The 15,100-nt window shown below is 36.1% G+C and overlaps 1 protein-coding gene across 2 annotated transcripts in view; it reads left to right on the plus strand.

Moving 5' to 3' along the window:
- The window catches only part of STIM2 (stromal interaction molecule 2), a 63,167-nt gene extending 54,453 nt beyond the window's left edge, over window positions 1–8,714 (plus strand). The window contains exons 10-13 of one of the 2 annotated variants that reach the window (XM_052681993.1): window positions 203–441; window positions 3,573–3,774; window positions 4,049–4,197; window positions 4,568–4,718. In XM_052681993.1, coding sequence (XP_052537953.1) covers window positions 203–441; window positions 3,573–3,774; window positions 4,049–4,197; window positions 4,568–4,605 — 628 coding nt within the window. In that variant the 3' untranslated portion in view covers window positions 4,606–4,718. Of the gene's footprint in view, window positions 1–202; window positions 442–3,572; window positions 3,775–4,048; window positions 4,198–4,567 lie in introns of both variants that reach the window. The other variant, XM_052681992.1, reaches the window with a different exon arrangement.
- Window positions 8,715–15,100: the final 6,386 nt, after the last annotated feature.

A 15,100-nucleotide genomic window follows, 5' to 3' on the forward strand; every position in this document is an offset into this window, starting at 1 on the left:
GGAAGTGAATTGTGAATTCCTGGAACAAGTGAATCAGAGTTACATAACTTAGTGTTTTTGCCTGTTTATGTGAATAGATTAAAATACATCGATGTTGGGAATATTTGGACTGTCTTAATGAACCTTGAGGTATTTTAGAATGACTGCACAGATGTTGCTTTGTCAGTAAAAATGTAATTTTAAACGTATGATTTTTCTTCAGGAAAGCACTGTCTGAGTTGACAACCTGCTTGCGGGAGCGTCTTTATCGGTGGCAACAGATTGAGAAGATTTGTGGTTTTCAAATAGCACACAATTCTGGTCTACCAAGCTTGACCTCTTCTCTCTACTCTGATCACAGCTGGGTAGTTATGCCCCGAGTTTCCATTCCTCCTTATCCAATTGCAGGGGGAGTTGATGACTTAGATGAAGATACTCCTCCAATAGTTTCACAGTTTCATGGTAAGTGTTAAGTTCAGTAAAAAAAAAAAAAAAGGGGAAAAGCTTTGGAGGGATGGGATTTTAAAGTCAAGCAAGAGGAGAGTGCTAAAAATAAGAGTTGGAGCAAAGTTGGAAGAAATTAAATTTGAGGTAACTTTTTCAGGTGTCTTTCAAGACTTGCATAAACTGAAAATGAAGTTTTGCAGTAAAGCCTTTATTCCCTCTCACTGTTGGAGACTGGGAAGGAAGGGGGAATGCAGGATTCAAAGGCTAAGAAGCTTTGAAAGTCTGCTTGTTGTACTTGCATGTTTTGTCTAAACTCCAATTTATCTATAATGTTGAATTTCTTAGTGCACCTGTTCTTTCTGATGACAGGGATGGTGTTTGCCTAGGATCCCTTCAGCTACTGGGTAGATCTTACCCTTTGTTTGATAGGCAGTGTGATACATATCTATTCAAACATTCTTCAGTGCCTGAAAGAAATTCTTGTTGTTGTCCAAGGGAAGCTTTTAGGGAGAACGTTTATGTTGAGATGCATTGAGTTGTTTGAGTGTGAAGCACAGAGGCCAAATGCTGGAGGGAGGAAGATCCAGCTTTGGTTAAACTATGATCAAAATATATACACTGGGGATTCAGACCACCGTGATATCTTGAGTCATTATGTCAACACGAGCCTCTTTCAGGGAACTTGTGATTAACTAGGCTCAAAAAGACGAGTTCCCATGTAGCTGTTCAAGAAGCATCAAGCTAAATATTAAGTAGGGAGAAAGCATTCGTCATATATATGTTTTTCTTCTAGGGCTGGAATTCTCTGAATAAATTAGACTTAGTGTTTTAAAGTTGCATAATGGGACTGTTTGCCACTTAGCTGGTTTCAATCCATATGCTTTGGGCACGCTTTCCTTCTGATCTTACCAGCCTTCTCGCATGTATTCTACAGGCCTCTTTGAAAACCCTTGCAACACTTTCTTCTGCAAGTTCTGATCACTTTCTAAAGAATACTGTCTCTATAATCTTTACCATGAGGACTTTGATTTAAACCTTATGAACAAATTCCTTGGATGACCAATGGATGCAATAGTATTACAAAAAACTTTAAATATGCTTTCTGAGCTTTGGTAAGGCATGAGTCTGCTTTTGTGGAAGTGATTTTAAAGTTTGTACTCAGTGAAAAACAAACAACAAGGAAAAAAAACCATTATAAAAGAAAACAATCTCAGAATTGGAAATGCTTTGGGAGCAGGGAAAGAAAATATGTTGCTGAAATCAGTTCAAGAGTAGTAAAATTATGTGACAGGTTGATAATGGTTAAAATAATTCCCATCCTTTAGACAAAAATGACAAATGTACACTAGGAAAGACAGAAGCAAAATGTCTGATAAAAGGCAATGTGTAGAGAGGTCAGTTACAAGCAGCACTGTTTTAGTGTATGAACCTACTGAACTTACTGGTCTGGGCTCATTACCTGGCCTGGTGTCCTTTGATCTCTTCTTAAGATCTGTTTAATCAATCCTGAACTGAAGAACAGAAGGGGGTTAGGAAAAATGTGATTGAGAATGGAATGAAGTCATTATAAGAAAGGGGTAGTGAAACTTGATGTTTTTCATTGGCTGATTAAGGTTCTGCTAGTTCCTCAACATAGTGTGTTTCAGTTGTACTTGAAAATTCTAAATGTTAAGTTGTCATAGCTTAATCCTTCATAATCCCTACACTAATGTAGGCGTGTATGCACCTACAACTAAACAAAATGTTTGTAATTCCTCTCAGCGATGGTTCAGTCTTGGTTTTTACACCATCAAGTAGAATGGCATCTAATTGACCTGGACACACAGTGCATGTTTCCTTAATGGATTCTGTAGTTTCACCTCAGTAAACTTCCAGGTTTCTGTTTCATAGACTTATCTTTGTAGTGGTAAGACCTTATTTCTGAGCTGTTAATACCTGCATTTCAGGTCAGTAGGGAATTCCTCAAAGTAAAATCAAAAGTTTGAGTTACATGACAACTGTTATGTTGGAACTTGGAAGCCATTCTTTATCCCTCAGCCCAGTAGATCACAAAATCTGATTACTGATAAAGATGCAGCTGTTTGCTGTTTTGTGAAAGTTGTGACTTCCAGCACTGAAAACAGGAACTGAACCTTTTCTGAGATTCCATGAAGAGAAACTAATCTAGTGGTTGCTAAACTGGCATATAAAAAAAAGAAAGCATTTTGTTAGGGCTAGGCATCCTTGTTCATAAAAACAAGGCTTGTGCTACCAAAAACAAAAAAAATACCTGCATCTGTGGTGTACTGAGTTAGACAAAGATCTTGAATACCAGGAACAGTCTTATTTAAGCAAAGTGATGCATTCTGTGGGACACTTTGAAGAGGTATATGAGACTGATAACAGCTTGCCTGAAAGTAGGTTTGTAGTTTCTTTACATAAAAGTATTGCTACTTAATCAACTTCTGAAGGAGAAATTGGGTGAGGAAGATAATAGTTTGTCCCTTCACATTAATTCTTGAATCATCAATTCTTGTGTTGCTGTCTCCACCCATTAATATTTTTTTCCTGAAGTTCATAACTTGCATGGCAAAAGAAAATGTTATCAAAAATTCTTGAGCTTGAAATGAGGCTTAATTATATATTTACTATCTTTTAATTAAAATGAAATATGATAAATTAGTCTTCTGTATCTAATGTTAATTTTCAACTAATGCAGTATAATTCAGTTGGCTGTTTGGCTAGATGCACTTGCAAAACTTTCATAAACTCTTTAAGCTTCAAATTACTACACAAGTAAAATGCAGGATATTGCCTAACATACTAATTTTAGCACAGCTGTTCTTGTTTTATAAGGGCTTGGGAGTCTTGATCTCAAGAGAGGGTAGTGAGCCAGTGATGCGCACAGACGGTAGTATCTGGCAGATGCGAAACTTCTGCAGTTAGATCTTGGTTAGCTGCTTCATCTAACTGTAGAATGTATAAGGCAATGTCAGTCTGTCTTCTCTCTAAACAGTTAAGCAATGTCCTCTAAATAATTGGCCTGTATTGAAGTTGCTTAAGAATCACTGTGGCTGAAGCAGACACCTATTATTTAGTCTTCAGAGTAGATATTATTAACATCAATGTCACTTGGGGGATTTTGGTTTGCTTTTTCTTTGCCTCAGGGTCCATTGTAAAACCTCCAAGCACACTGGCAAGAAGCAGTAGCTTGTGTCGATCAAGACGCAATGTTGTGCCATCATCTCCACAGTCTCAGCATGCTTTGCACTCCCCTGACCCTGACATCCTTTCTGTGTCGAGCTGTCCAGCTCTTTATCGAACTGAAGAGGAGGAGGAAGCCATTTACTTCTCTGCTGATAAACAATGGTACGGAGACTAGCAAACAGCACTTGGAAATCTGATAGGATTATTTGAAACTATCAGTTTAGAATTAGAGATTGAACCAAGTCAGAAATTAAAGTAATCTGTAGGATAATATAAATAATAGAGTTCACAGGGAGCAGAGAGTGTTCTTGTCTGGTATGAATATGTAAATAGATAGTATGTCATATACAGTTAAGTAATGTTACAATCCAGGGTGCACTGAACTAACCCTGATTCTCCATTACAATATGTTACTGGCTTTTACATCTGAAACTAGGATCAAAAGCAATGTCAGCTACTGGGCGAAGAGAAGATGGATGGTAACACAATTCTTACAGCATGTTGAGCGTGTACCTACTCTTGTTACATGGCCTCATAGGAAAAGGTTAAATTCCTTTTGGAAGGAGCAAATGAGCTTGTTGAAAGGTAGGGACACTTGTCCTGAAGAAACTTCTTGTATATGATAGACTTAAATCTTCTCCTTTCATTTCATAACTTTTCTTGACTTCACGTGCCAGAAAGATAGTTTTTGTTCTTTTCAGTGAGATAAAATGACCGATTCCTGCTACCCACAAAAACGATTTCAGAAGTTGACTAACTTAAGTTTAGGTAATAAAATGATATAATTCAAGTTGTAAGTTAAAATGTCTGACCTAATGTTTTTTTTGTTAATTAACTACTAGGGAAAAGTGGGTGGTGCTTTTAGACTAATGCTGTTAATTCTAAATTTATTTCCTTTAAATCCCACCATGCAATTAAAGTTTCATTGTTTTCTCCTCTGTTTGCTCTGACTCAGGGAAGTACAGGAAGCAGGTTCGGAATGTGACTCGTTAAATTCATCCATTGGAAGGAAGCAGTCTCCTCCGTCTAGTCTTGAAATGTACCAGACACTTTCTCCTCAGAAAGTATCCCGGGAAGAACTCTCACTTGAGGAATCATCTACAGGAGACTCTTCTTCTCTAACTGCAGATATATCTAGGGGCTCTCCTGACTGTGTAGGCATGGCAGAAACTAAAAGCATGATTTTTAGCCCCGCAAGCAAAGTTTATAATGGAATTTTGGAGAAGTCCTGCAGCATGAACCAGCTTTCAAGTGGGATCCCAGTTGTAAAGCCTCGGCACACCTCATGCTCTTCTGCCAGCAGTGATAGTAAACCCAGCCAAGAAGCTTGTTCTGTCCCTAGGATAAGTAGCATCCCACAGGACCTGTATCAAAATGGTGAAAAAAACAAAAAGCCATCAAAAATAAAAAGCCTCTTTAAGAAGAAGTGTAAGTGAGGTGGGCAGAAATCTGTAATAACATTGTAAGAACTCTTTTTTTTTTTTTTTTTTAATCTTTAGGAATGTAATTCCATTTGAGCATTCTGTTTTCAAATGGGATGTTCTCTAGGTCAATTCTATTTAACTGACTCTCTTGTCAAAGATCGTGCCAGCTGTCAATGAGAAATCATTAAAAATTTCAGACAGTTTACATTCATTTCTGCCTATTTATTTCTTTTTTTGCCCCTTTTGTTTATTCATAAACCCTTTTTAAGCCACTTTGGACTTAAAAGCTTTAATGAACTAGTAAGCCTTCCCAGGCTTGCCAAAGTTTATTGTTTACCGGAGCATCTTCCTATCTTTCCATAGAGCTAGGACACTTATCTACTGGACTTCAAGAAAAATAAAGAGAAGTAGAATTAATTGAATTGCACTACTGTTTTACAGACTGGAAAAGTCTCTCTGCAAGTAAAATTGAGAGACTGATATTTGACTGAGAAGATGAAACTTTTCACTTTTAGATTTTTGGGGTTTTTAAGTAGAACCTAGGATTTCTAATTGACTTGATTTCTGGAAATGGAAATGCCACGCTTTTACTATGGGAAGCTTTGTTAATGCATTTATTATTAGAATGGTTCAGGTCCTGCTGTTAAAAAAACAAACAAAAAAAAAATTTTTCCCAGGACTGTCACTGTGATTTTACTTCACTGCAGGCTGTATGATAAATTTATATAGATGTGTGTAATTTAACAAGAGAAGAAGCTCTTGATTCCTTATGCAAGTGATCGATATGAAACTTTACTGGGGACTGAAAATATTCACCCTCTTAACAAGGAGGGGATTAGTAGCTTTTGTTTACAGACTGATGGACAATGGACATCTGGTTTGTGAAAGTTTGTACTGTGGCAAAGACAATAAATTGGAAACATTGTTGTGCTTTGGGAATGTTCCAATTTTAGGTGATGCTTGTTTCAGACATATTGCAGAGTTCTGTTTATTCAAAGCTCTTGTAGGCTACATTGCTTATGCTTACTGCTGTGTATAAGTTATTGTTATATTTTTTTGGATTAGCTATTAATGTCTTAATGTCTTCCTTTTGTAAGATTTCATACACTTTATTTTTGTATAGTTTGAAGATTTAGCTGTTCAGACACGTCTGAAGTAAATGGTATAATTTTGTAATGTATACTGTTATACTAACTCATAATTTTAGATATAAAGGTGAGACTCGATGTGCTTCAGAAAGTTTTTGTTGAGCTTTTATACAGAAAGATGAAAATACTGTGAGGTAGCAAGGAAGCCTATTTAGGGCAACAGTAGCTAATTGTTTGAAAACTTTTTTTTAAACAGTAGGTGACAACAAATGTACTGCTTGAGTAACAGTGCCTTTTATTCAGTTTGTCTGAAAATGTTAATACTGAGCAGGAATTTATTTTGAGGTACATTCCAAAGAAATATTTCTTGCTCTAGTGAACACAAGCAATTTATCCAGCGATCACGGAATTGTTTCAGCTCTTCCATAGGGGTATCCTAGTTGCCTCAGTAACAGGTGCCACTGCCAGCAAGCAGCCTGTGATTAGGGGCTCATTCCTCGCCAAATGTTCATGCTGTACTGTATGAAAGAATTCATTCACTGACTGCCTAAATTTTTTTGCTAGTAAGGAGCCTTTAACAAAACCTGTAGCTAATTGAAATTGACTGGTATGTGTGCTTCTTTTCTGTAATTTTCTGTTTAGGTTCCATTGTACATAAATGTTAGTTCTGTCCTTAGTAAGTAGCAGTGATGTTAACAGAAGCGCTTACAGTGGGTAGTGAAATGGTTAGAAGAGGAACGGTAAGAGATGGCATGGAGGTGTTTAAGTACCTTAAAAGTTCTGTAATACTGATTAATTATTTAAGAGAACAGAAAGAATCCAGAGTTTTGCTGTTTGTCAAGGAATGATTGAACATCGTCTATACAGAAGAGCGTAGGGGAAACATTTGTGAAATTTGAAGAAAAAGAAACTTGATGGAATAGAAAATAATGAAATTATAGTGTTCTCTGAATCATTGAACAGTTATAACTGCGAAAATAGTCATCATAAAGTAGCAGTGATGTCCTTGAACTAAAATTACTTGGTCTGTTCTTGTTAGACTGTACTAATGCACCTATGTAAAAAGACTTTTGTCAGGGTGAACCACCTCAATGCTGAGTCTTCAGAGTCTGTTGTTAAAAGCCTTATGAAGTACTTGAAAAATGTAAAAAGGGAGAATACATAAAATTAAGGAACTTATTTTGCCTCCAAAATAACATAAAGAAAAATACTACCAGAAAACGTTTGATTTTTGTCTGCAATTGAGAAGGCTATAGCAATAATTGAGTTTTAATTAAGATTTGAGGCTGGATGGTAGATATTGCAATGTGAAGTTTGAGGAATTGTCTACCATTACCAGTGAAGATGAAGCAGCTTTTTGATACTAGAGTGTAAATATTTACATATGGAAAAAACAGTCTGGTACTGGGGAGGGGGACAGTGCTTCCTAATCACACAGCAGTAGGGGTTGGAAGGAACCTCTGGAGATTATTTAGTCCAACTCCTTGCTAAAGCAGTTTCCCTAGAGAATTTGTGTGAAAGTCATGCTCAAATACTGAAAAGCCAAATTAAATTTGCTGTAGAATGTGTAACTGAAAAGTAAAACAGGCAGTGGTAGATTCTTAATTGGCTGTGACTTTTTAAAAAGTATTATCTATCTTAAAATACACAATTTTACCAGCTTCTGGAAGAAAAAATGTTATAGTATTCTAAAAACAAGATTTGAAGCACAGACTGCTTTAACACTCAGTTTTAGCTGTCCTGTAACTCTATAGCTGCTACTCAATAAATATAATAACTAAAAGCTTAAGTTAATATGGTCAGAAGCAGTAAGTATTGTATGTTGGAGCATAAACTGTAATTGATTTAAATTCATAGAGCTTTCTCCGTTATTTAGTTGAGCCCTTACAGACTAATTTGTTCATAATCTAAATGACTTGTGTTCTTGCTGTTATGACTACTGTAGAATTGTTTTTATTGAAACCTCTAGTGTCCTTTTTTTTTTTATCAACTTAAAAAAAAATAAATGTGAGGCATCTGATGAGGTACAGAAAGGAAGGAAGGATGTTGAGATCATAGACACTAGGGCAGATCCTCATTGGTAACCATCAAATCCAGCTTCAGCACTGAAGTACCTGATGTGTCAACATCTCAGAAGTGAGGAGATTATATACTTTAAGAGGTCCTCCAATTTTACATCTGTTTGCTTAAAGCAATTTGAGTAAGCTGGCAGCCACCGAGTCCAATCAGCAATCCAACCACTAGGATTGCTGTAAGACATTTGAGACAATCTGGTGTCATCATTCTTCAGCAGCAGCAGACTTCCTGAGCTCTAAACTCTGCATGGTTGTGATCAGAGTTTTTTGGTTTTTCTGTTGAAACTCTTGTAGCTAATATGTTTTAAGTTTACCTTTTTCTGAAGGTGAGGATCTTTGCTTTCTTAAACATTTTTTTAAAGTGTGCTTTGTCAGGATAGTGGCCCCTTTGTAGATGCTCTCTAGCCTCATCAGGGAGAATCATGTGTCTGTCACCTGAAGAAAGAAATGTCTGTTTGTTTTCATGTCAAAAAATATACTGACAAGTTAACAAAATGAAAAAACCCAAACGCCAACTCTCCAAAGTTTCTTCCTGAAGATTGATTTTTCTCTCTCCTTAGAGCACAAAAACTTTAGTAAAGATATTTCTGGTTGCCATGCAGAATGCTTTATGACCAGATTATGAAGAATTTATTTGAGATTAAAGCTGTTAATTTTTTTCTTGGTGAATGGTGGAATTTAAAATTGCACATGTGCAGTTCCAGACACATACGGTATACTTTTATTTTGCTACTTAGCTGACACCTACTTAGTAAATTACTGTATACTTTCTGATGGACAACTGACTAAAGCAGAAAATTTTCCATCAAGTTCTCCATGATAGTCTATCTATCCTTATCTGAAAGCCTAGGAATCCAAGAAGACTTGTGTTTATTTGTGATGAGTATAGATGTGTGCTAGAGTTGGGCATTAGTTTCATGACTAACTGCATAAAATGCATTAGAAATGGAAGCCTAAAGTATTCTGCTCCTTTGCCTCTAAATACATGGGAGAAGAGTACGTGCAGAAGAGAGAGCAGCTCCAATAAGCATTTCTCATACCACCAGCTTTTACAATGTCAGAATAGTTTCATTCCACTTCCAAGATAGACTGCTGGAGGATTGCTATCCTAATTTTATAATGTATGCAAAAAAAAAAAAAGCATTTATTTTTCATGTACTTAGAAACAGGGGAGAAGAAGCAAATAAACCCAAGTGTTTAACTTAAATTTTTGTTTGAAGCCAAATGGTGGAATTACTGATTCTTGGACCTCTTTACCATTTGCTTATCTCCTTGTGCAATATGTTAAGGATGATGAACATAGTTTTCTAATATGTTCTAGTTGCACTGACTAAACTGATTTGTGATTGAAACACAGCTTGCTCCCAATTGCTCAAGGCATTTTAATCCTGGATATTGCATCTTCATTGAATAATAGTTGTTTTCAAAGGCTGTTTGATTTCATTTGCTTGTAAACATTTCTGCTTTTGTCTTTTAAACACAGATTTGAGTATAGTCAATAACAACAAAAAAGGATTTTGCCTGTGGAGTGTCATAGCTTGACGTCATGTAAATGTTTAGATAACAGTGCTTTTGAGGCTGCAGCAGTTCAACAATTTCATGCATATTTTTAGTAGATGGCTTTCCCTTCCAACCCATTTGATGTGGTTCTAATCTGAAACTCCACCAGTCCTCTCTTGCATAAGTAGAAGGCACTGATTCATGCTGATTGTAACAGTTTCAAACGAATGGTTATTCTTCATTGCTCTTGCATCTGATTGTTACCTAAGCAAGATGGTAGTACTTATCAATCCACTGTCTTTCAAAAGTTAAAATGTATTTGATCAATTCTTGATCTGTAACTGGGAGTTTCATGCTTAACAAACTTAGAATATGTTCCATGTTTAATGTATCTCTGAAATTCTCTTAAATGGAAATTGGTTGATCTCAAGTGTTACAGGGAAATCCTTACTCATCACGTACGATGAAAAAGAATGCAAAGGTGTGTATCGTTTGCTCCTATATCAGAAGACTAAAAGATATTCACAGCTTTCAGTGCTGGAGATGCGATATGTTCAATTTCAACGTTCAGATCAGTAACTTTGTCCAAGAAATTAACCTTTGTTTGCAGAGCAAACTTTTTAGGGCATTGCCTTGATCTTTCTATTCCATTTTCAAACCAGCTTTAAATTTGGTGGCTACAGCACTAACTTAAGTGATTGCCAGACCTCAGAGCAGTTCTGGATAATGATTTCAGTAGTCTTAAAGGTGACTTCTTAAAACGTTGATGACATCTGAATTAACTCTCCTTTACATTCCTTTTACTTTAATTCTGCTCAGTTTTTTGTGATCCTTCTGCTGTTAGTAAAAAGAAATATGCAGGTAATGATAGTTGATTGTTTGTGTTTAGAATACAGCTTTTTTTTTTTTTTTTTACTCAGTCATTGAGAATTACTAATTTTTTTTTTTAAGACTAAGTCATGGCTGGATATGGCTGTATAAACACTGCTGTACTTCAGATGAGCAAAGTATGTCATTGAGTGGTGCAATTTATTTCAGTGGTAAAGTTATCTGCCTTAATTGTCCTTCATTTGTTTTTTATTTGTATCTTAACTTGATGCTGCCCAATAATTTTCAGACTTGAAGTAATTTAAAATTAAGGTCAGTATATCTAGTCTTATACAGGTCAGACTTCAGTTGTCAGCCATCAGCCCATTCTTACTGAAGTTAATTAAAATCAGTGTTCTGCAGAAGCATCCATCTTGAGTATTTGTACTAGCGTATTAGTTTGTTGGTAGAACAGATTTCTGGAGGTCATCGGGTGATAGGCAGGGAGCTGAAGGGAACCAGGTAACCTGTGTTCTTTTATCAGCTTTGAAATCCATCTCCTAATAGGATTGAGTCTCCCCAGGGAAATGTAGATGTATACTGCTTGGAACTTTGTAGTTATTTGTATTTGGCTATCTAATTCTAATATCTGCATGTGCGCTGTGCTTGCTTGCTTTTCAATATCTGACAAGAGCTATGGGAGTTTTTAGGGGTTTGTTAAAAGAAACAAACAAACAACAACAACAACCAAAACAAAGAGACTGGCAAAATAATTCTGCCAGGTTGTGGATTGATTTGAACCAACATCCCAGCTTTTGATCTGAAAGGCTTGTTTTGTGAAATGAATTGCATAGCATTTGTGTTTTCACACTGCTCTCCTGCAAGCAACAAAAAAATTAAATTGCCCTGTATGTTAGCAAGGCTGTTTGGGAAGTGTCTTGCCCTGCTCTTATTTTCAGTTTAAAAAAGATTTAGCAGTAAGTGTTCAGCATATTAATACCTGACTGAAAAGATTAGCAGAATTTGAATGACTTGCATTGTTTTGTTTAATTACAGCTTTATAAAAATGTATATATTTGCATAAAGCCTGTCTTTGGTTCTAGGTTGTTTTCCGATGACATAATAAGAAGAGGACCAAGACAAATAAATGTGTGCACAGTTTAAATCTTATTCAAAAGGCTTTACTATTCTAGGAAGATATGTTGTCCACCACGCAGATTCTGCTCTTCCTCTATTTACTTCTGTTTGTTTTTGTTAACTGAACTGAAGTAAGAAACAAAGCCCTGGGACTGACTTGTTTCTGTCTCTCTAATATATACACACTATACTTACTTTTGACTTCATCTACTGCATGTTGTTAAGGCTGTACACAAATGCAGTTGGAGTATTTCTTTGGTGTTGTACAGCATGATGCATTTCATTCCCCTTTCTAGTTTACCTCCCATTAGCTATATATTGCTTTATAACTGGAAAAAAACAAAAACAAAAAAAAACCCACAACCCAACACCTGAGTTTTTGGGAATTGAGTCTTTGTTTGCATTTTTTTTTCCTGTGAGTCTTATGAGAAATGTCCTGCTTGGAGAGTCTCAGACAGTATTTTCTTGTGTTTATTCATGTTGTTTTGCTTTATTTTATAAGTGGATATTGATTTCTGATGTGTTGTTACACTTAATGTTGAATAAATCTTACTTCCATTTTGAAAAGTGAAAATGTGTAAGTGAAAATGTTATGTAGTGTTAATTCATTTTAGACTTTTTCCCAGAGTATATAAACTTATTTAAAACAAACTTCTAACAACTTAACTTTTCTTTGTTATGCATATAAATCTGGCCAATATTTCTTTGTTTATCATGCTGTCATTAACCTTGACAGCCATTGTACTAGGAAGGGGGAAAGGTGGAGTCAGTTCTGTTTGGCAGCTTGCATGCTACAGTTAGGCTTGGAAATCCTGGGGCTTATGGCTTGTGCTTGAAAGAGCCTTTGAGTTTCTAAGTTGCTTCATATATTGAATATCTGGATTTTTTTTCTTTTTAATTTTATTCTGAAGGTGAAAAGCCTTTCCAAGTAACTGTCATAATGATACATAGCCTTGTGATTTTGATTGTACAGAATAGATTGAGAATCCTTTGTCAATATTCCCACCCCTCTGAAAAACAAAAAACAAAAACAAAAAAACCCACAAAACCCACCACAGCAAAAAAAGACTAAGATTTAAGTTGCTAGCATCTCACAACTCTGAAAAGAAGCACTAGCTGTGCATCAACAAGAGTTATTTTTTCAAAAGTTTTCTTGCAAGTGATGCTTCAGACTGAATAGCTTTCATCTAAAGTCCCATCTATTTGCAGGTGACAAAACTGCAGTGAAATAAGCAAGTGAATGACGATGCAGGTGAGGAATGTCAAATCAGTGTGAATGGTTTTCAGGCAACACAAATAGAGTAGTTTCTCCTGGAGAGAAACAAGATTAATGATAATTGAAACCATTTATAAATTGACAACATACAAATTTTCAGTTGCAGTGCAATATAACCTACCTCAGGAACAATTTGGGGTTGTGTGTAAGATGGTCACTGGCTTCAATTGAGTTTGTGCCTCGTATCCTGGATCAAACCCTTCAGACTGTATATGCAAATGGAAGAAGTGTGTAGGCTGACCCAGCTAGATCAGCTCTGCTTCAGAAATTTATTTCTATTGGAGACCTACTATTCATTTTTCTGGCATATTGTGACTGAGCTAATTACAGCATAGATTGTGAGAAACGTCTCATTTTACTGTAAAACTTGGCACCCAGGCAAGTGGAACACAGAACATTTTAATCTCATGGGATGAAAATACTGAGCTTTAGTTAATGAAGAGTTTTGGCAAGCTGGGATTCAATCATTGAAGACAGATCATCTTTTCCTAGTAGATGAACTACTTCTGATCGCTACTGAATTAAAGTCCATTTTGTTACCCTGTCAAATTAGGTTTTTAAACTGACAGCAATTCCATTGGGTGATGGCATTGCTTGCTATTCACTGCAGCATGCTGCTTACCCTTGGTGAGGTAGAGGCTGAAAGTTCTTCATACTGGATTTCCATTTCTTCCATGCATCTTATCTAATGCTACTTATTCTACAGCTTTTCCTATCAGTATTGGTTTTATACAGGTAAGGCTTAGCTGTATGAAAATACTCCAGAAGTTTTCAGTCACTAATAAAATGAAGCCTGACCTGGTGACAGGAACAAGGAAAATTGTATGCTGTGATTTATCTGTGCTCTGAAGAACTTTCAAACCCCTTCTACTCTCATGGGCAGGGGGGAGGGGGGGGAGGTAGGGGCGGGGAAGTGTAGAGACAAAATTTTGAAGAGAATTATGAATCAAAATATTGCTTTGGGGGAAAATTCCCTTCTCCTTTTTTACTCCCAGCTGTTAAAAAAAAAAAAATTATCTTTTTGTAGTAATGTTAGAGAAAGCAGTTGGAAAGAATGCTATTTCTGGTATTTGTCTCCAGTGACTGACATTATATGCCAGAGAACCTCCAAGATAGATGACTACCCTGTATCTCAACAAAACAAAATGCACTACATCCTGTGGTTTTGAAGTGTTTTCCTTTGATAGCCTGCTATTATCTAGGTTGAAGTATCCAATGTCCTGGATAGCTGTAGTTTACATTGCCACAGATTTTGATTAGCTTTTGTTTGGGATTGAAGAAGCACCAACATTAGAAGGAAACACTGTTTTGTCAAAAGCTAGTGAAAATCATGCATTGCCAGCATGTGACAAGCAAAGGTCTTCTGACGCAGGTCTTCTGAATTTGGACTTCTAATGATGTTCTTCAAAGTTAGACAAGTCTAGGCAGAATTATTCAGGTGTGCTTTAATTATATAGTACTTCTGCTTTGATGCATGCCTTTAGATTTATGATACAGCAAAGCCTCCAAATGTAGTAAAGAATTAAAAAGAACAACCAACATCAGTTGTGAAACTTCAAATAAGAAAGAATGCCTCCATTTAAGACAAGTTTTCTAGCATGAAATAACCAAACAAAGCAGTAAGCTGTCTATCCACAGTCTTCGTTTCTTTTAATGAACTGCTTGATCCATCACTATCTTAACATGGAGTTGTTTTGTAGTAAAATCAACTTTTCGGTCTTGTTTAATGCAAATAAGGGTTTCTGCAATGCAGTTTATGGTCTTTGTACTGTCTGCAATCTGCATTGCCTAAATAAGACCTGGGATACCTCTGCTGCTTTGATCTTGTCGTTGTATCTCTATTTTGTTTTGAGCATAAGATACATCATTCTAAGAATCAAGCAAATCTAGATTGAGTTACTGGGCTTTGTTAAAGGTCAGATGTCTGAGGTGACTGCTGTAGGTACTCAGCATGTCTACGCCTAATAACTGCAGTACAAATGTGTTAGTTTTGTTGAGATTCCACAGGGAGAAGCTCTAAAAGTATTGATGTTTTCTGTCTAAATAAGATCTGTATATATTAAGAAAACACTTTGAAGTAGATCTATTTACTGTCTTAAATCGTGTTATGTTATTGAAAAGGAAAATGAGCATTTCTTTGTCCTTCAACATCCCAAAGTAGTGAAAAAAGAAGGGTTTATT

The sequence above is a fragment of the Tympanuchus pallidicinctus genome, unplaced genomic scaffold (genome assembly GCF_026119805.1).
Source record: "Tympanuchus pallidicinctus isolate F22 unplaced genomic scaffold, pur_lepc_1.0 scaffold2, whole genome shotgun sequence".
Taxonomy (NCBI): domain Eukaryota; kingdom Metazoa; phylum Chordata; class Aves; order Galliformes; family Phasianidae; genus Tympanuchus; species Tympanuchus pallidicinctus.